Genomic DNA, 20,579 nt, shown 5'->3' on the forward strand with positions numbered 1-20,579 from the left:
CAGTGCTGTACAACAGAATTGTGAATGCTGAAACTCTAGTGTGACCAAGGCTTTATTTGCGATATGTGAATGTTTCCTACTTTCATACAGTTTAATGCAGTAGATATGTTTTTCTCATCACGGATTTTACAACGATTTTCAATCAGGTTTAGGTCAGGGCTTTGTGCTGGCCGTTACATTATTCCAATGTTTTCCTCATCGAGAAACTGCTTTACCTGTTTTGCTGTGTCGGAAAATTGATTGCTGATTAGGCCGAGAAGGTACCGCATGTTGTCAAAGGAGCTCTTTATAAACATTTGCATTTATTTATTTTATATTTATTTATCATAATTATTATTTATGCCACATAGCTGTACAAGAGACCAAACTACTGTAATTAAGGGATTTAACACCGTGAACCAGATTACCTGCGATACCAATATCGGCAGTATTGAAAGTAATGGTGGAATATATGAATTGCAGTACATTATTTCTGAATATTATATTCAAACTTTTGGGTAGAAATGTGCTTTAAATGACATTAAAATAATATTAATTCGATGAAAAGAGTAACATACTGTAAGTCATGAGTGTTTGCAACCACAGTGCTGCAAAACTAAACTAATGTATGATTTTTAATACCCCAAAATACATTAAGTAGTTCTAAATCATTCATTTTAAAATTGATTTTATGCCAAAAATCATTAGAATATTAAGTAAAAAATTATGTTCAATTAAATTATTTTGTAATTTTCCTAATGTAAGTATATGAAACTGTAATATTTGAATGCTAAAAACTAAATTTAATTAACTTTGAAGGTAATTTTCTTTAATATTTAGATTTTTTTAAACCTTCAGATTACCGTATACCAGCCAAATAAATCCTATCCTAACAAACCAAACATCAATGAAAAGCTATTTTAGTCCGCATTCAGATGGTTTCAACCCAAAATATCCCAGCGTAATGTAAAAAAATTACACTTATGAGTGCTTTTGTGGTATATAGGGTCCAGCCTGATCTCACGAGAAAACGTATTTTACCGGTTAGTGGTTTAGAGTTCAGTCGTTCAGTTGAATCATCTACTCAATACTGTTAATATTAATATTAAGAACGTTTTTTTCGGGTGTCTACAGAACTAAACCAACGTAGTTGTCATAATAACTTAGTTAAACCCTTTGGAGTGTGGTTTTGTATATGTAATTCTGTGTGTGAACACTGGGTGGAGTGCGGTTCTCAATAACAACACAGGAAGGCAAACGGGAAGCGTGTGACAGGTGTTTAATTAAGGACGCATCGAGACACTGTTGACATTTTTGTACCGTGATGGAAACTTGAAAAGGTCCTTTGTGTTTCACGAGTGGATGATACAGTCACACTGTGAGTAGGAGAACTGAACTGTATAAACTATATACAATCTGAAACGCAGTGTGGTGGCAAAATGTATATAAGTGATTGAGGTAAAGTTGGTTTTATCAATCGGACTTCCTCCTTAATTGGGAAATTGTAGCAGACTGTCAAAGTACAACATTGTTCACTTCACAGTCAGTTTAATAGTGCTAATGTTGTTTTTGGGGCAGATAAATGCCATATTCAGACGATAGTTTATTATACCCTGTAATATTCAAATTACTGTGGTAAATAGCAACCGTTAAATGAACAAATGTGCGAATTTAAAACCAAATTTTGGCTACCGTTAAACTGACGAAATATTTATGTCACATCCTGCTAAAAACAGCTTACCAGCCTAAGATGGTTGGCTGGTTTATTGAGGTAAAGTTGGTCTTATATTCGCACATTCAACTTTATAATATAATTAATAATAAATAATAATATTATATAATAATTAATAATATAATTTCCTAAAAGTATTATTTGCAAACTCTAAACAGGGAAATAAACAGCAGCTAATGACTATCAAAGTACAACAGTGTTCACAGTCAAATAAACAGTGTTGATGTTGTTGTCAAGTCATACTTGCATGCTAATTCCAATCGAATATTCAAAGTAACATGGCAACCCTGCTGAAAAATCCAGCTTAAACCAGCCTAGGTTGGTAGGCTGGTTTTAGCTGGTCGACCATGCTGGTTTTGGAGGGGTTTTGGCCATTTCCAGGCTGGTTTCCAGCCATTTCCAGCCTGGTCTTAGCTTGTTAGGCTGGGAGATGACCAGCTAAAACCAGCTTGACCAGCCTAGCCAAGCTGGGAGTCCAGCCAAAACCAGTTATGTCCAGCTTAAACCAAGCTGGTTTTAGCTGGATTTGGCTGGTAATTATTGAATAATGTGCAGGTTAGTGTATACTAATATTGGAAATTATTGGAAACCAGCCTGGAAGTGGCCAAAACCCCTCTAAAACCAGCCTGGTCGACCACCAGCCAACCAGCCTAGGCTGGTTTAAGCCGGATTTTTCAGCAGGGAAACAAAATAGAGACTGCTAAATGAAAGAATGTGCGAATGTAAAACCAACTTTACCTCTATCATTCGTTCATGTAGCGGATATTGTTTACCGTTACTTTGTATATTCGATCAACATTAGCATGCGAGTATGACTTCTAAACAACATTAGCACTATCTGATTCACTGTGAGCAATGTTGTACTGAGTCATTGGCTGCTAATATGATTTCCGTGTTCAGAATTTGCAAAGAATACTTTTCTGAAATTATATTATTTAGGAGAATGTCTGAATATCCGAATATAAAACCAACTTTACCTCTATGGCTGGTTTTAGCTGGCTGATCAGTCTGGTTTTAGAGGGGTTTGGTCCTGGTTGATGACGTTTTTTTTTTTTTTTTGCTATTTCTGCGGAGAATTTGGGTAAAAATCTGTGGATTTCTAAGGAATTATTTTGGGAGTATCATAACGAAAACCTTAATATGCTGTAACAACATCTTAACAAGCTGTACAACATCTACAGATTGCTTTTCAAATATTGCAGTGTACGTTGCAAAATTTAAAATTGGTTTTAAATAAAAAAAAAAAGACTAAATATATGATTTTTAGTCAACAGATCAGACAATAAAAACTCTGAACGGTGTTCAAATAGAAAGAGTTAGCTTTTATAAATATCTAGGTATTTGGATTGATGAGAGATTAGCCTTTGATATACACATTGACAAGTCACTGAAAAAGCTTAGGCCAAAGTTAGGTTTTTTATACCGGTCAAGAAACTGTTTTCCTTATAAAGCCCGCAAAAAATTAGTAGAGAGTACATTTCTGTCTATAATGGATTATGGTGATCATCTCTATATGCACGCAGCTACCCTATTAAGAGAATTAGATTCTGTTTATCATGCAGCGATACGCTTTGTCACAGGGGCAGACTCACGGACGCATCACTGTATTTTGTATGATTCCTTAGACTGGTTATCTCTATATCAAAGGAGAAAATGACGTCTGTACTTATTTATTTTAAAGGCTCTTTTAGGTAAATTACCATCCTATATTTTTAATTTATTAACATTTCACACCAACAACCAACACACTAGATCTGGTTCATGTATTCGTCTGATAGTTCCAAGGGCACTATCAGAACTTGGCAAACGTGCTTTTTCCGTTTACGCTCCCAGGGCTTGGAATGACCTGCAAAATCAGCTCAATCTTGACACTCTTCCGACTCTTGAGTACTTTTAAACATCTTTTGTACAACATTTTAAAGGACACCTGCAATTGTTTGTTATGAGCTGATGTTTTTAAGAATGGTGATTTTGTCATTTTGTGGTATTGTTTGTGATTTTTATATGAAACTTTATGTGCTGCCTGCCATCTTGACCAGGTCTCACTGGAAGAAGAGACAGTACTGTCTCAATGTGATCTCCTGGCTAAATAAAGGAAATAAATAAATAAATATGTGAATTAAAAAATCATATATTTTTTTTTAACTTTTATTTAATCTTTAAAATGCAACTCCAATTAGATCCACTCTATTTGGTAAACAAAGCAAGTCTCTCATATAATATCTCCACTAAAAGACAGAACATATTACTGTACAAAGTGCCTTGTGCATAAATCAGATGAACATGTTCATATTAGTCAATATTATTACTGTACTTAATTTAAAAACTGAATAAACATAGATGTACACACATTTACTCAAGTAAATAAACAGAATTAATGATGGACTGAAAATATGCGGAAAATCTGTAGAAACTATGTCCAGCTTAAACCAGGCTATTCAAGCTGGTCATTTTTAAGCCTGAAACCAGCCTGGAAATGGCCAAAATAACAGGCTGATCAACCAGCTAAAACCAGCCAACCCGCCTAGGCTGGTTTAAGCATTTTTTTTTCTCATTAGGGTACACCTTTAATGTCACTTTAAGCTGAATCTTGAAAAAAGTCAAATATTATTTTTTATTTATTACTAGTCAAGTATTATGTGCTGTCATCATGGCAAAGACTAAATAAATTATTAAAGCTGTCATGTTTAAAAATGTGTTGAAAAATCTTCTCGCCGTTAAACAGCACTTGGGCTCATCATCTTGTTCTCATCAGTGTATAATGCAACTCTAGTGTTACTGGGTCAGTGTAACTTTTGGTCATTGGATTAGCATTTTAGGAATGGATATAGAAAAACAAAAACGAGCCGTTTTTTTTACATTTTCATTTTAAAAGTAAAAAAACGAAAATTAAAATTTAATGCGTTTGCTGATTTTTGTTTTTGAATTTTAAAACGAAAAAAAAAAGTCTCGTTTTTCTTTTTCATGGTGAAAAACGGAAAAGCAAAATTCAAAAATGATTTGAAAAAATTTTCTGAAAAATCAGAAAACGCATTAAATTTTAATTTTCGTTTTTTTACTTTTAAAATGAAAATAAATTAAAAAAAACGGCTCGTTTTTGTTTTTCAATATCCATTCCTAAAATGCAAATCCAATGATCAAAAGATACACTGACCCGGTAACACTACAGTTGTATTATACATAACAAAAAATAAAATCGCCAGGAAACAAATAAATAAAGACTTGTTTTGTTTTATATTCCGAAGCCAGATAGGTGACGCAATGCTGACCTGCTAGCCTACTACAGGCTATTACTTTTTCCACTTAATAATGTTATAAAAGGTATTTTCTTGCTATAACAGGATTTTGTTAAGACATATTTTCCTCATTAAGACGACATATTTCTCATATAAGGGCCGTTATAGGCTATATATTTATTTTTTGTTAGCATGTTTTCAATGGAACAGCCTTTATTTTGACATTACATGCAAGCATTAGGTTGCTTTACTGAACACTTTTCTGAAAAGAAAGTTTTAAGATTGTTAAAACCATAATGCTGCCACTTCCCGAAGTTTTACCACGAATCATTTCAAGTGAGGGAGGCAATAGGTGCATTCGACTTCATGCGCAGATCGATCGAAAATCTGTCTTAAAGCGGTGCACGCCGGTTAGAAGTTTTCCACTCCAGTTTATTGTTTTCCAGTATTATTTAGGATTGATTTATGTTATTTATTCAGAATAATAATTGTATAATAATATTAATTGTATTTATTTAAAATAAATATAAATAGTTATATTTATTGAATAACAAATCTAACAATTCAAGGGAGGTGGGGGTGTATAGGGTGGTTCGCCCAGGGTGTCATTTAAGCTAAAACCGCCACTACCCTTCCCGATCGTCAGCACGCACACACCTTCAATAGACAGCAATGGCAATTTAATATTTACCTTAAGGTACAGTATATCAATAGAAGAAGCTGCATTAATAAAATGACTCAAAAAGCAATATGGATAAATGATATTATTAGGTATAGTGAGTGTGTATAGTAATGCCTTTTGTTCAGTTTGATCATTTGTTTGGGTTATTAATAAACTCATTATTCTTTCATTTTCTTTTCGGCTTAGTCCCTTTATTAATCGCCACAGTGGAATGAACCGCCAACTTATCCAGTACATTTTATATATTTATATATATATATATATATATATATATATATATATATATATATATATATATATATATATATATATATATAAAAAGTGTTTTTAAACTAAACATAGATTTTTATTTGGTTTGCACATGTACTTCCTGAATTACTTCAAGGAATAAATAGCAATGTTTCAAGAAGAATTAATTAAATGAATAAAAACTACATGATTACATTTACCAAAAACAAAAAAAAATAACATTACACTGAATTCATTATTTTTTTGTTGCGTGCCTCCCCAAGATTTGGTGCGGCCTCTTCTGGCCACCCCTAAGAAAATTTTCTGGGGGCGCCACTGTCCAGACCCACAAGATTGATTTGGATGTGTTTGTTTTTAATCTTGAAAGTGTGGGTTTTTGATGTTGCTAACTAGCATGATTACATTCTGATTGATTCTGATTGGTCAGTCACAACATTCCAAGGGCTGTTGTTCCCATAGAACAACCCCCGAATAACAGACTCATCTGGGAACTTCCAATCATCTTGACCATCAGTGAATATGTTGACATTCATATTACATCTGCGTTGATATTTATCTGAATGTCTGTTACCTTTTTACTGTTTGGCGCCATCTTGAAAACAAATAAAACACAGGTTAGTGTATACTCCATCAGCTGTTTTAGTTTCTGTTGTGTTTTTGACTGTTTGGCACCATCTTGTGCCTGAATAATGTGCAGGTTAGTGTATACTCCATCAGCTGTTTTAGTTTCTGTTGTGTTTTTGACCGTTTGCTGCCATCTTGTGTCTGAATAATGTGCAGGTTAGTGTATACTCCATCAGCTGTTTTAGTGTCTGTTGTGTTTTTGTCTGTTTGGCGCCATCTTGTGTCTGAATAATGCGCAGGTTAGTGTATACTCCATCAGCTGTTTTAGTGTCTGTTGTGTTTTTGTCTGTTTGGCGCCATCTTGTGTCTGAATAATGCGCAGGTTAGTGTATACTCCATCAGCTGTTTTAGTTTCTGTTGTGTTTTTGACTGTTTGTCTCCATCTTGTGTCTGAATAATGCGCAGGTTAGTGTATACTCCATCAGCTGTTTTAGTTTCTGTTGTGTTTTTGTCTGTTTGGCGCCATCTTGTGTCTGAATAATGCGCAGGTTAGTGTATACTCCATCAGCTGTTTTAGTTTCTGTTGTGTTTTTGACTGTTTGGCGCAATTTAGTGTCTGAATAATGCGCAGGTTAGTGTATACTCCATCAGCTGTTTTAGTTTCTGTTGTGTTTTTGACTGTTTGTCTCCATCTTGTGTCTGAATAATGCGCAGGTTAGTGTATACTCCATCAGCTGTCTTAGTTCTGTCCGCTTTGTTTAATTAAATAATCAACGATTAAGGCTCAGTATAATGTTTTGTCATGTTTTGTCTTGTAATAAGCAGGATAAAGCGCATCCAGGACAGTTTTTGTCAGAATAAAGCCCTTCAAGTCTTGTATAACTGCTGATAAACCTGTCAGACATTATTCTGCAGATAACAAACGCCTGAACGTACTTCATCCCTAACCTATAAACTCTAGATATGGCTCGGGGCTGCATTTCCCAAAAGCATTATAACCCATGTGATACATTTTAAAACTACATAATACCAACATTACGACTTACAGAACTGGTAAAAGCACCAGGGTTTGAACAGCACTTCAATTTTGGAATATGAAATCACTCGAAAGTGTTGCCTTTGTAATAATTTTAGACTAAATAGGTAATAATAACAACAATAAATTGTTGAAATAAAATAAAATACATTTCTTTGATTTTGCACAAAATGAAACTCTGAAATCTGCTGTAGCATGTACTGACTGTTTCATGCATATGTATGCGAGTATCTAACTTGTGACATGTGTAAAATGTTGGAACAGATTGAAAGTGCACCCAGGAAGTGTTTCAAAAAATGCTTTAATATGACTTGAAATGTGTAAAAAGCCCATAACCCACGTTTAATAGGCAGAACTCTCCGAAGTGTAAAAAAAAAAGAGAGGCGACTAGCAGTTAATGAACTTCCATCAATCAACTTTAATAGATCATAAGATGATGTAAAAACTACATTGGCATATGTAAGACAAACACTCTTCTATTTGTACTATCCACCGGACAGTCCCCTTCATAACGACAAAGAAAAACACATCTACAGCTAAACACCTCAGCGTGTGCGTTGTCTCATCCGCTGCTTTCTCCAAAAGGACCATACGTATTGCAAGCCGAGTCCAACTGCATAATTAACAAACAATAAGACAACAGGACGTTTCTTTGCTTTTCCCTTATTTGTTCATTGATAAAAGAATATAATTCTCTTTTTCTTTTTTATTTTGTTCAACGCAGTTGTTGAGTGTAGTAAAATAGATCTGTATAAGCACTGCACAGTTTCTCCCGGAGAGGATTTCTGGAGTATGGAGACCACGGGTGAGCAGAAATCGGGGACGTGCCACAATGTAGACGGGCGTGATACGAAGAACACAGAGCACTGATAGAGTTAGAAAACAGGACTAGTGTTGATGGAAAGGACTGATATTAACCTCGCATCCCAATCCTGTGTGATATGCTGCGTTTGTGTCAATGAGCATCGTCATGCACTCTCAGAAATAAAGGTGCAGGAGCTTTCACTGGGGCAGTACCTTTTCAAAAGATACATATGTGTACAAAGAGTCCACACTGGTATCTCAAAGGTACATATTAGCGCCTAAATGTACCTAAATAGTACCTTTAAGGAACCATTATGGACAAATATGTACCTTTTAAAAAGGTAATGCCCTAGTGACAGCTCCTGTGCCTTTATTTCTGAGAGTGATTTCCAGTAAAATCATCGAAAACGTCTGCAGTTTTTTATTTATTTATATAAATTATTCTCTTTAAAAAAAGTTGACTCAACTTTTAAAATCGTAAGTTGAGTCAACTTAAAATTGTAAGGCAACTTGCTGCACAGCTTTTTTAGAGTTGACTACACTTTTAACCCAAGTACTACTCTTGACTCTAAGTTGTGTCAATGCAGTTTTGCATCGTTACCTCACATTTTTAAGTTGTAAACTTTTTGCCTTGAATTTAAGTTGAGCTGACTTTTTACCTTACAATATTATGTTGAGGCAACTTTTATGCCTTATGTTTTCAACTTTTGCCCTACATTTGTGAGTTGTCGAATGTATGCATTATGATTTTAAGTTGTCAACTTGTTACCTTACAATTTTAAGTTGAGTCAACTTTTGCCTTAAATTTAAGTTGTCAACTTTTGCCTTAATTTTTAAGTTGAGTCAAATTTATGCCCTATGATTTTAAATTGAGTCAACTTATTATTTTACGATTTTAAGTTGTCAACTTTGCCTTAATTTTAAGTTGAGTCAACTTTTGCCACAAAATTTTAAGTTGTCAACTATTGCCCTAAAATTTAAAGTTGTCAACTTATGCCTTAAAATCATAAGGCAAAAGTTGGCAACTTAAAATTGTAAGATGTCAACTATTGATTTTTGATTTTAAGTTGTCAACTTTTGCCTCAATTTTAAGTTGTCAACTTTTGCCCTACAATTTTAAGTTGTCAACAATGCAACAGATGTTCAAGGGATAGTTCACCCAAAAATACAAATTCTGTCATCATTTGCGATTTCCATCTAAAGATTTTAATTAAATTTTTGTGCAAAACTTTAATATCGCATCAAATATTTGCAAATAAAACAGAGTTTCTGCCCAATGAGTCAAAGAGAACAAAATTGTTAAATTTTAAGTTGTCAATTTTTGCCGTGATTTTAAGTTGAGTCAACTTTTGCCTTAATTTTAAGTTGAAAAAATTAAGGCAAAAAATTAAGGCAAAAGTTGACAACTTAAAATCATAAGGCAAAAGTTGACTAAACTTAAAATTAAGGCAAAGTTGACAACTTAAAATTGTAAGGTAACAAGTTGACTTAAAATCATAAGGCATTCATTTGACAATTTAAAATTAAAGCAAAAGTTGACTCAAAATTAAAGCAAAAGTTGACTCAACTTAAAATTAAGGCAAAAGTTGACTCAAAATTAAAGCAAAAGTTGACTCAACTTAAAATTAAAGCAAAAGTTGACTCAAAATTAAAGCAAAAGTTGACTCAACTTAAAATTAAAGCAGAAGTTGACTAAACTTAAAATTAAGGCAAAAGTTGACTCAACTTAAAATTGAGTCAACTTTTGCTTTAATTTTAAGTTGAGTTAACTTTTGCCCTACATTTTTAAGTTGTCAAATTAATGCCTTATGATTTTAAGTTACGTCAACTTGTTACCTTATAATTTTAAGTTGTCAACTTCGCCTTAATTTTTAAGTTTAGTCAACTTTTGCCTTATGATTTTAAGTGGTCAACTTTTGCCTTCATTTTAAGTTGAGTCAACTTTTGCCTTAATTTTGAGTCAACTTTTGCCTTTAGATTTCAAGTTGAGTCAATGTGTTGCCTTACATTTTTAAGTTGAGTCAACTTTATGCCTTGTGAATTGAACTACTATTGTTATTGTGAACAACTATTGTCTGAAACTCGAGTCAATGTTTTACCTCGTGTTTAAGATGAGTCAGCATTTTGCCTTACATTTTTAACTGGAATCAACTTTTGTCTTACTATTTTAAGTTGTCAACTTTACCTTTAGATTTTAAGTTGAGTCAACTTTATGCCCTATGATTTTGAGGAGTCAACTTTTGCCTTAGTATATTAGGTTGAGTTTTACAGTGCAACAGATGTTAAAGGGATAGTTCAACCAAAAATATAAATTCTGTCATCATTAACCATTTCCATCCAAAGATTTGAATTCAATTTTTGTGCAAAACTGGAATATCGCATCAAATATTTGCGAATAAAACAGCGTTTCTGCACAATGAGTCAAAGAGACTTTCTGATAAACTATCGTCAGATATTGAAAAGTAGTTCTCTGCAATAGGAAAAGCCCCTGTGAGCCTTATTTCATTTAATAAATCGCTTCTCAGAAGACGGAACACAATGCGGTGGCTTTTGTCAAAGCTGGTTTGTTTTTATCATCACATAATCTGTCAAAACAAAAAGTAACAACTTTTATGACGCACATGCTGGAATTTAGGGCTGCATGATGTTGGAAAATCTGACATTGCAATATTTAGTTTTGTTACAATATACATTGCGGTATGAATGAAGGTAATCTCACCAGATGATCTGAACAGCTCTATTTGGAAAGATTTCATTCATTTAGATCGACTGGAATGATCAAGTGCATCTGCATAAATTACAAGCATAAATAAATATATAAACAGTCAAATGTAAAACATCATGGTCGTCCATGTATAAATAATTATAAAAGTAATAATATCTTTCAATATGAGACTATTGCGGATTCATTGCGATATCGATACTCAAATGATATGTTGATCAGCCCTACTGGAATTTCCTCAGTATACGCGTTTTATATTTCCACTTCATTTTTGGATGAACTATCTTTTGATGGATGTTTATGTTATTTTACTGGAAAACATGAAAAAAGCTCAATAAGGAAATGCTGTTCGCTTACTGATCTGGGTGCAGTCTGTCCTTACAAAACAACCCAGCAGATGATATGCATTCAATTACATTCTGAACATGATAATACAGGACCGAAACCAGTCGTTCTCTGAGATGAGCTCCAAATTATTGTCAGTAAAAGGTAAAAAACAGCTGTTTTATGACGTCTATATACGTAATGCATTATAGAATGTATTTATATAACACATGATCATAATGTGTAGATATTACCCTTAATTAACCGCAATATTTGTTCATTTTGGCTTGTTTCATACCCGATTTCATTTGTAATAGCAGTTATCTTCGGGTAAGTCAGCAAATAAACAACCGGGTTTGTTTTTCCACAGTATTTCACATGTATTTTTCTTGATTTTTATGATAATAAATTAAAATCCAAAAAAAATATCAATGTAATAAAAATATTATGAATGATTAGCCTCCTTAAGAAATTAGCAAATTAGCCTACGTAAGCTTTTAAATTGCACTTTAAGCAGAATATTAGTATCTTGATTAATAACTAGTAGCATTTTACCATAGTAAAATAATGTACTGCCATAACCCCGACCTTGTCTTCAACAGAATATAAAGAAAACTGTAGTGTTACCACGTAATATTGCATTACATATACAGACGTCATAGCAAATGTTACACAAAAGAATGTATGGACAATACCATAGTTTAGCTGCATATGAACTCCACAGATATTCCTTACAAACAGAAACAAAAGCATTACTCCGACTGTTTGTTAGCCCTTAAAGGTAGACGCGGATAACGATATTATTCATTACTCGCCACTAAACGAAAACGCTTTTTGTTAGTCTCCTAGATTGACAATTGCCATTAACTGCGCGCATCTTTTTATTGGTGTAGCAAATACTTCGTCAGGGATGTGGCGTCAGGTCGAAAAACCACACAGGAAGACATCCATACAGACCAACATGCTTGAATCATCTCAGATTATTCTCCGTAGAGTGTTTTAAATATCGTTACTTTTAGCTATCAGGCAGTGTTTACTTCTAATAATAATAGGAGTGGGAGAATAAAAACGATTCATCGATCTCTAACAATTCTGAATATTAAAGTTTCGAACCGATGTTGTTCAGATTAGCAAACGCAAGCTGAAAACAAAAATATAATAATCGTTGAGTAACGCGTGCACGTATGCTGGCGAATTCGCTTAATTTGGACAAATCTACGGATTTTGGACGGGTGGCATGGCGCTGTGCTTCTTGTCCGGTGTCGCTGTTCGAATTCCCATCACAAAAGTTGTGACCGCTGCTTCTGAATCACTTCTTTACGAATCTTTAGTTTAGTTTTTTCGGGGTGCGTACTAAAACGGCAGGAACTCATGATTTCGGTAAACAAGGCTTTATGTCATTAATGTTTCATAGTATTTCAAAAGTCTAATGCTGTGTTCACACCAGATGCGGCAAGCGCGGATAAATCGCACTATTTATGCGTAAATAGACACATAAACATTTTAAGTTTACTTGCTTCATTTGTGCGTCAAATTCACTTCACAGATGCTGATTTGTGTCAGAGGCGGAGCTTCTGTCTGCCCGGTGACTCTAGCTTCGTTGCCAAATGGCTAACATGGATTTTATTGAGAGAATAGCTGTGTTTGTGTTTTAGGAAGACTGAAAAACAGCGTCGATTTGTTTGGAGCCGTGTCTGAGTCCACTAGTTACATTCTGAGGTGCACCCAGCTCTGTGAGCTCATAAACTCCTCCAGAAACTGAACCTGGATGATGGAGGCTTTCCAGCGGTGCTTCTGACTAAGCCGAGCCCAGTTTGATAGGACTGTTGTCCGGTGTCTGCAGGAGGATTTTTCCCTGGGACACCAACAACCGGAGCCATGTCATAATCACGCCTCCACAAGAGCAAGCTCCTGATTGGTTAAGGATGTAGTTCAGATTTTCAAACTCGAGCGGCTCACACGTCAATCGTGCAAAACGCTTACGCTCACGCCGCTTCATTCGCGCAAATCTCATCATTCGTGCTGCCTTATTCGCACAAATCGTGTCATTCGCACGTATCGCTCCTCAGTATTTGCTTCTTTGCATTGACTTAACATATAAATCACTGGCGATTGACGCTTCTTCCGCATCTGGTGTGAACACAGATAATGTTTCTCTACTAGGGGGCCACAGATCGCCCTCCAGTGGCGTATCACGGTACAGGTTTCTTATATTTTCCTAATCTCGGATCATTTTTACAAATTTGTATACGTTTTACTGAGACATTTGTAAAATGAATAACAATTGTTAGCATAAGTTATTAGTCTCCTTTTGGCCTGTTTAGCAGAGCCCACCATAAAACAAACAATTCATAAGCATACATTTAAGCAGACACTTAATTTTTTTATGATATTGGATGATAGGCTAAGTGCATTTATTGGTTATCTTTCAATTTAAAGTTCGCAATCTTTTTGAAAAAGTCAATTCTAATGCATGTTTTTGTTGCATTTACAGTAATAAATAACACAAATGAACAAATTTAAGGATATTATGCGTGGAACGGTGCTGCACATCACTTCGGGTCAGTTGTTTCGGAGCACGTATCAAATCGACAAGATTAACAAGAAGGCTTGGATATGTCACTACTGTCTTAATTTTTTCGAAAGTTTTATGGTTCACCACTAGTGGCGAATCACTGAACTAGAATCATAGTTTTTACCTGATCTCGGATCATTTTTACGAATTTGTAGATGTTTTTTTTGAGATATTTGTAAAATGAAAAGGAATATAAATTGTTAGTATTAGTTATTAGTCACGGAACAAACAATATATGAGCCTTTTTATGATATTAGATGATAGGCTAAGCGCATTTATTGGTTATCTTTCAATTTAAAGTTCGCAATATGTTTGAAAAAGTCAGTTCTAATGCATGTTTTGCTGGAGTTTTGTTGCATTTACACATATTTGACAAGCAGGTGTCTCTAGCGTGTGTTTCGAATGCTTCAAAGTGGTGAATTACTTCGCGAAGCAATTGTTTTGAAGCTTTGAAAAGCTTAGTTTCTCCCATCACTACACAAAGGTGAACAAAGCGGGACCCCGAGTCTTCATAAGCATGGCGAAGAGGATCATTTTCTGTCCAGTGTGCGACCAAGCCAAATCGTAACTTTTTGATTTAATGGCCAATTCGTATTATTTTAGTACAATTTGCTCATCCACCAATGAGAGGAAAGGTTAGGGGTGGAGTTTGGGGCCACGCCTACTTTTAAAAAATCATACGAATTTGTCGGAATTAGCCACTTTTCTGACAATACATAAAATAGTTGCGTTTCCTCAGGAGATTGGATTAACGCATGGACTACAGCAGAATCGCATCAGGTCACTTCGCGGCTTGTGTTCTGCAAACGCAGACTGTGACTATAAATGTCGCAAATGAATGTGAACTACTATGTTTTAAAGCTAGTTCTCTGTGGCTCTGAACTAAATTCCAAAAGAAGCTGAAGAACAGGAAAATACGTTGGTCAAGAATTGTTTCTCGTGAATCGGAACGAATTGATAAATCGAAACCTAAATAATAATAATGCAACTTGGTATTCTCGGAATGACTTGAAAATTAAAGCATACAAAACTTCAGTGAAAAAGAAAGATGAGGTATTAAAAAATGAAATATTTAACGGTACAAAAACACTCAGGGTTTTTGGCATATTTTATATACAGAGGGGAAACAAAAATCAAGGTATTTGGATTCCAGGATCAGGCACTCAACGAACTCAAATGGCCTTTTCGTTTGCGGTGTCAGGACAGCCAAAAGAAAACCTAACCGTATGTACAGCGATCCCTCTCTCCAACACTCGTGTGAGATGATCAACAGGCGTCAGCATGAAAATACTAAACTCTCGACTAAAAAGGTAAAACTCTATCGTCATCTTAAATACTTTCTTCTTTTATCTATAGTAATACTGAAAAGCGTATGTGTTGTTTTGTTTCGCTCGCAAGTACATACAACAAAAAAAGAACGTGATCAAAACGTTTCCCTGTCCCACTTTGACCTGAATTATTATGGCAAACGTTGTTGTTCGTCGGAAAATGCAAAAACACAAACGGTTCGAATGTTCGGTGTCGCTTTTTTTTCCCTTCATCTAACTAGCTATACTAACGTTCTTAATAGTTAAATGCGAATGATTATTCCCCCCATACGCGCACACTCACACACACACACACACACACACACACACCACACCCCAAGTAAAAAAAACACAAAGCATAAAATGTTTCTAACTATGTAGAATACTTAATCTTTTTTTTATATATCTGCAAGAGCATCGTAATCTAGTCATAAATACATTAAGGCCAAGAAAAATAATACGTTAAAAAACTGTGACTTAAAAAAATCTTGTGAGCACTGTGTGTGTTGGCTTTTAAAAAATACGTATGAATCGAGTGACGTTTATCATTTCTGCTTGGTTTTAAATGCTTCCATCATTTAATGCTCAGACCGTTACCAGAAGAAAAGAAAGATGTCTGGTGATTGGTTGAGAGCCGTTCAGTTGTTTTCTTGTGGCTGGAGCATGCTTTTGTGCAGTACTGCCGAGGGCCCGGCGAGGGGCGCTGTGGTGCTGCCGCCGGCGGCTTTGATCCAGGGCAGCGAGAGCAGAGACGCTCCTGTAGTAGTAGTGGCCGTCATTGTCACTTGGATCATCTGGTCCCGCTGGATGAGTCGGATCAAAGTCTTGAGGCGCTCGATGGACGCTTGAGTCTCCCGCTGCTGACCCAGGAGACGCTCCTTCTGCTCAACGCGTTTCTGAGGAGCACAAATGACACATTGACTTGACTTTATTAGGTTTCTACAGGTTCCACCTGTACTTTTAGTCATTTAGCAGACGCTTTTGTCCGGAGTGACAATTGAGGAGGCATTCAGCGATTCAATAAGAGAGTGCGAATTATACAGAGGAACTGTAACGCCAGGGCTTCAGCATCAACGCTTGACGGAGGGCATGTCTGAAGTAGCGGCAGATGCGATCATCATAGCAGCATCGGCCAATGAAATTAGTCCACACTCGGCAACTATCTGAGCTGGGGTGTTTGCATAAAGCAATCTGATTGGCTGACGCTTCCTTTGGCACTTGTAAAGTTGAGAGCCTTGTAACGATTGTAACGATTGACGTCGCTCATTCAAAGGGAATGGAAAGCATTGACGCTGACGCCCCGTGTTTTTATTTAAAGAGACAGAAGAGTGTTTCTGCAGGTGGTTTGTCAAGCCCACTCGCCTGCGCGAGGCATATTTCATAAGAGCATTTTTTTTTTTGAGATATGGAGTATGGGATCAAATCCCTGCCTAAGTATCGTGGTCGCAGACTGAAAAATAATGTGCTTAAATCAAAATATTGACATAGTGAGTAAAAGTATGACGTGCAAAAGAGAAAACTAAATGCAGAATAAGAGGTCGCGTACCGAAGGATAATAAGAGTAATTCAAAAATGAAAACGCATTTAGACGTCATTCCGCTTATATTTAAATGCTTTGTGTGCGTTTGTTATTTTCCTCTTCACTCCTGTTCCCGCATTCTGCGCTTGCGTTTCGAAAAATATGCAATTTGAGTTTTAAATCACAGACGGGCTTCAGCGTCATCATTGGTCCTGTAGTCGAGATTGACAGTTGCTCTTCCAGCCAGTCAGACAAAGAGGGAGTTGACGTCACTTCAATGATCAACTCGTGACTACTATACGGTATCCGACATCGTCGTTTCTTATTCTGCGTTTAGTTTTCTCTTTTGCGCATTATAATTTTACATGTGATGTGAATTTTTTAATTTACACGCATTATTTTTATTTACGACAGCGATATGGTGGGATTTTGACCCCATAATGGATTGATTGTAAGAAAGTGTCTGGTGCAAGTGTCGATTTAAGTTTCAGCAGCAGTGTCAGTGTTTCTACGGGTGGTTTGTCAAGCCCACTCACCTGTGTGAGGCATATTTCATAAGAGCATTTTTTTAGAGATATGGAGTATGTGATCAAATCCCTGCTTAAATTATTGTGGTCGCAGACTGAAAAATAATACACTTAAATCAAAATATTAACATTGTAATTAAAATTATAACGCGCAATTAGAAAACTAAATGGAGAAAAAGAAACAACAAAGTCACGTACCGAAGCATAATGAGCGTGAATCAAAAATGAAAACATGTTTTTCAGCTCAAATTTGATTGTTTCGTATGCTTACGGTCTTTTCCCCTTCACTCTTGTTCCCACATTCCCATATTACATTTTCAAAATAATGCAATTTGAGTTTCTATTAAATTACGGACGGGCTTCAGCGTCATCATTGGTCCTCTAGTCGAGAATCACAGTTGCTCTTCCAGCCAATCAGATGAAGGTGGAGTTGACGTCACTCCAATGCTCAACTCATGGCTACCATACATTACGTGACATAGTTGTTTCTTATTCTGCGTTAAGTTATCTGTTTTGCGCGTTATAGTTTTACATGTGAAGTCAATTTTTTGATTTACACACAATTTTGTATCTGGAACCGCATTACTTTTGGCGGGATTTTCATCTCATAATGGAGTGATTGTTGGGTGCAAAACTGGTGCAAGTGTCGACTAAAGTGTCAGCAAGATAAAAGTGTGTTTTCTACAGGTGGTTTGTCAAGCCCACTCACCTGTAATATATATATATATATATATATATATATATATATATATATATATATATATATATATATATATATACTAGAAATTTTGTTTTCACTAAATGTACAACATACAAATGTACAACGGTTGCATTGCAACTCATTTGGATGAACTTTCGTTCTTTCTTTTTTTCTTGCTGATGTATAACTTTTGCTTTTTCTCTAATTCTTTAGATATCTCATTTGTGAAAATGTTTTCATGTATACTAGACCAAATAAATGCATCTCTGCTAAAAGGATAAGATTCCGTTCTTCAAATCCTGCACTATATGCTAATGTAACTATGTTACGTAAATTTAAATAATTCGTATGCCAAATAAGATGTATAACATGTGTTTCTGTAAATAATAATATTAAATAAAATGTGGTGTTTTAGTTGACGTAGGCTAGTTAAATTCGCATATAGCGTTTGATTTGAAGTTCGGAATTAGAATACCGTTTAAGATCACGCTTGATAAAAACAGTCTGCAGAAATGCCGTGGTTCTCCCTTTGTATGTGTCATCAGAAGGAGAAAGCCCCGCCCATTATTCATGATCCCCCCCCCTTCATCAGCACATGACGTAAGTCTTGGTTTGAATCTGCCACTATGCACACACACAGGCATTTGCAGCTCCGCCCTCTTTTGAAAAGAGCACAATCTCATTTGAATTTAAAGCGACAGTCACCAAAACGCCACAATTAGGATCAAAGCCTGAAAGGGTCAGTTTTAGAGAGTTATAAAACATTATTAGTGTGGTATTTTGAGCTGAAACTTCACACACACACACACTCTAGTGACAAAAGAGACTTATTTTAAATCTTCTAAAAGGTATAATAGGTCCCCTTAAATGCAAAAAAGCATATCCTTTTTCAAGTAAAAGGCACAAAATGTCTTTCAATTTTCTGCAGATTTTTGGCTGAATTCCATCTGCACTGCACAGGGATTCCGTCGGACTTGTTTGTAATCGTTAATTTTTAATCTTAAAGACAGATGACAATTGACGTGCGTTATTAGAATCACCAGCGACCATATTATCAAGCTAAATAACTTTCTTTAATGTTCTTGTGAAGCCAAAAAATGCCCTGAGGGTGACTAAACTAGCTGGAATCGAGCACGCAGCTTGAATTGAAATGTACGAAGGCTTTCGGCAGACCAGCAGCACATGAATAAGTAAAAGGGTATCATCACTTATCTTTAGTTGCTTTTGTCTTGTGATGTTTTCGGATGGCTCATCTGAAAACTCGCTACACATTGCTAGCGTAAACAACACTGAGGCGTTTAAATGTTGAGGAGCAAGCACATTGGCTGCCGAGGAGACAGCAACCAATCACCTGCGCCGTGTAGTTGATGATGTAGATTAGATTTGACCTATCAGCCTGCGCAGCCCAATAGAGTTTCATGACAGAACTTTATATTTCTTAGCAAAAAAAACACAAAAAAGACAAAGTGATAACATGCTGGAATGATGTTCAGCAAAGCTTTATTCAAGGTCAGCCTTATAACAACACAAGACTAAAAGATTGATCTTAGGGTTTATTGAAGAGAAGACTGGAACCCAGTCGTGTTTAGTGCAGGGACTTACATTGAGGGAACAGCAGAGTCTCTGGTCCTCCTCGCTCAGATGTTCACACTCCAGCTTCAGCTCAGTGTTTCTCCTCATGAGCTTCCGGCGCTCCTCCTCCCTCACTGGACGAACATACAGATTATCATTAGCACTACCATTATCAGCCACTGTCTTTACCACCACAATTATCTTCATTACCACATCACTATCACTATTGTCAACACCACCATTACTATCACCACCATCATCACCGTCATCTTTATCATCACCAATATCATTATCATCAACTTTATCAACGTCATTATCATCAATGTCATCTTCATCATCATTATCATCACCCCCACAACATCACCACCACTATCACCATCACCACCATCGTTAGCACTATCATCATCACTGTCACCACCATCACTATCAAAATCATCATCACCACCACTATTATTATCACCACCACCAGCATCACCACCATCATTTTCACTATCATCATTAGCCACGTCATCATCACCACTATCACTGTCATCACCTCCACCACCATAATCACCATTATAATCATCAATTTTATCAATGTCATCATCATCACTATTATCTTCATCATCACGATCATCACCCCGACCTTTATCACCGTCATCAACATCACCACTATCACAATCAACACCATTATAATCAACATCATAATCATCATCATCACTACCATCATCACAATCGCCAGCATCATCCCCAACATCAACACCATTATAATCAACAACATCAAAATCATCATCATCACTACCACCATCACAATCGCCAGCATCATCATCATCACCACCATCAACATCACAATTATCACCAACATTAACACCATTATAATCAACAACATCAAAATCATCATCATCATCACTACCACCATCACAATCGCCAGCATCATCACCACCATCACAATCATCACCAACATCAACACCATTATAATCAGCAACATCAAAATCATCATCATCACTACCACCATCACAATCGCCAGCATCATCACCATCATAACCATCACCATCACAATCATCACCAACAT

General features: G+C 35.9%; 2 protein-coding genes and 1 long non-coding RNA gene across 9 annotated transcripts in view; 1 reads left to right on the plus strand and 2 right to left on the minus strand.

The window, feature by feature from the left end:
- Positions 1 to 1,245: 1,245 nt before the first annotated feature.
- Positions 1,246 to 20,579, plus strand: part of nup50 (nucleoporin 50) — a 161,007-nt gene continuing 141,673 nt past the window's right edge. The window contains exon 1 of the mRNA XM_068219518.1: positions 1,246 to 1,357. The gene's annotated coding sequence lies outside the window, so the exon portion shown is untranslated. The remainder of the gene's footprint in view (positions 1,358 to 20,579) is intronic.
- LOC141381899 (uncharacterized) lies at positions 7,873 to 10,087 on the minus strand. 2 transcript variants are annotated; one of them, XR_012402793.1, is made up of 2 exons: positions 9,771 to 10,087; positions 7,873 to 9,252 (listed from the first exon to the last, which is right to left on the minus strand). It is a non-coding gene; the product is annotated as an uncharacterized lncRNA (long non-coding RNA). The 2 variants fall into 2 exon arrangements; XR_012402794.1 differs by having other exon boundaries at positions 9,981 to 10,045.
- The window catches only part of phf21b (PHD finger protein 21B), a 107,383-nt gene continuing 101,797 nt past the window's right edge, over positions 14,994 to 20,579 (minus strand). For 5 of the 6 annotated variants that reach the window (XR_012402532.1, XR_012402534.1, XM_073948427.1 and 2 more), the window contains 2 exons: positions 19,559 to 19,662; positions 14,994 to 16,106 (listed from right to left, as the gene is read on the minus strand). Coding sequence is in view for 3 of the 6 variants with exons in the window: in XM_073948427.1 (XP_073804528.1) it covers positions 15,849 to 16,106; positions 19,559 to 19,662 (362 nt within the window). In the remaining 3 variants the exon portion in view is untranslated. Of the gene's footprint in view, positions 16,107 to 19,558; positions 19,663 to 20,579 lie in introns of those variants that run through there. The other variant, XR_012402533.1, reaches the window with a different exon arrangement.

Source organism: Danio rerio, chromosome 4 (assembly GCF_049306965.1).
Source record: "Danio rerio strain Tuebingen ecotype United States chromosome 4, GRCz12tu, whole genome shotgun sequence".
Taxonomy (NCBI): domain Eukaryota; kingdom Metazoa; phylum Chordata; class Actinopteri; order Cypriniformes; family Danionidae; genus Danio; species Danio rerio.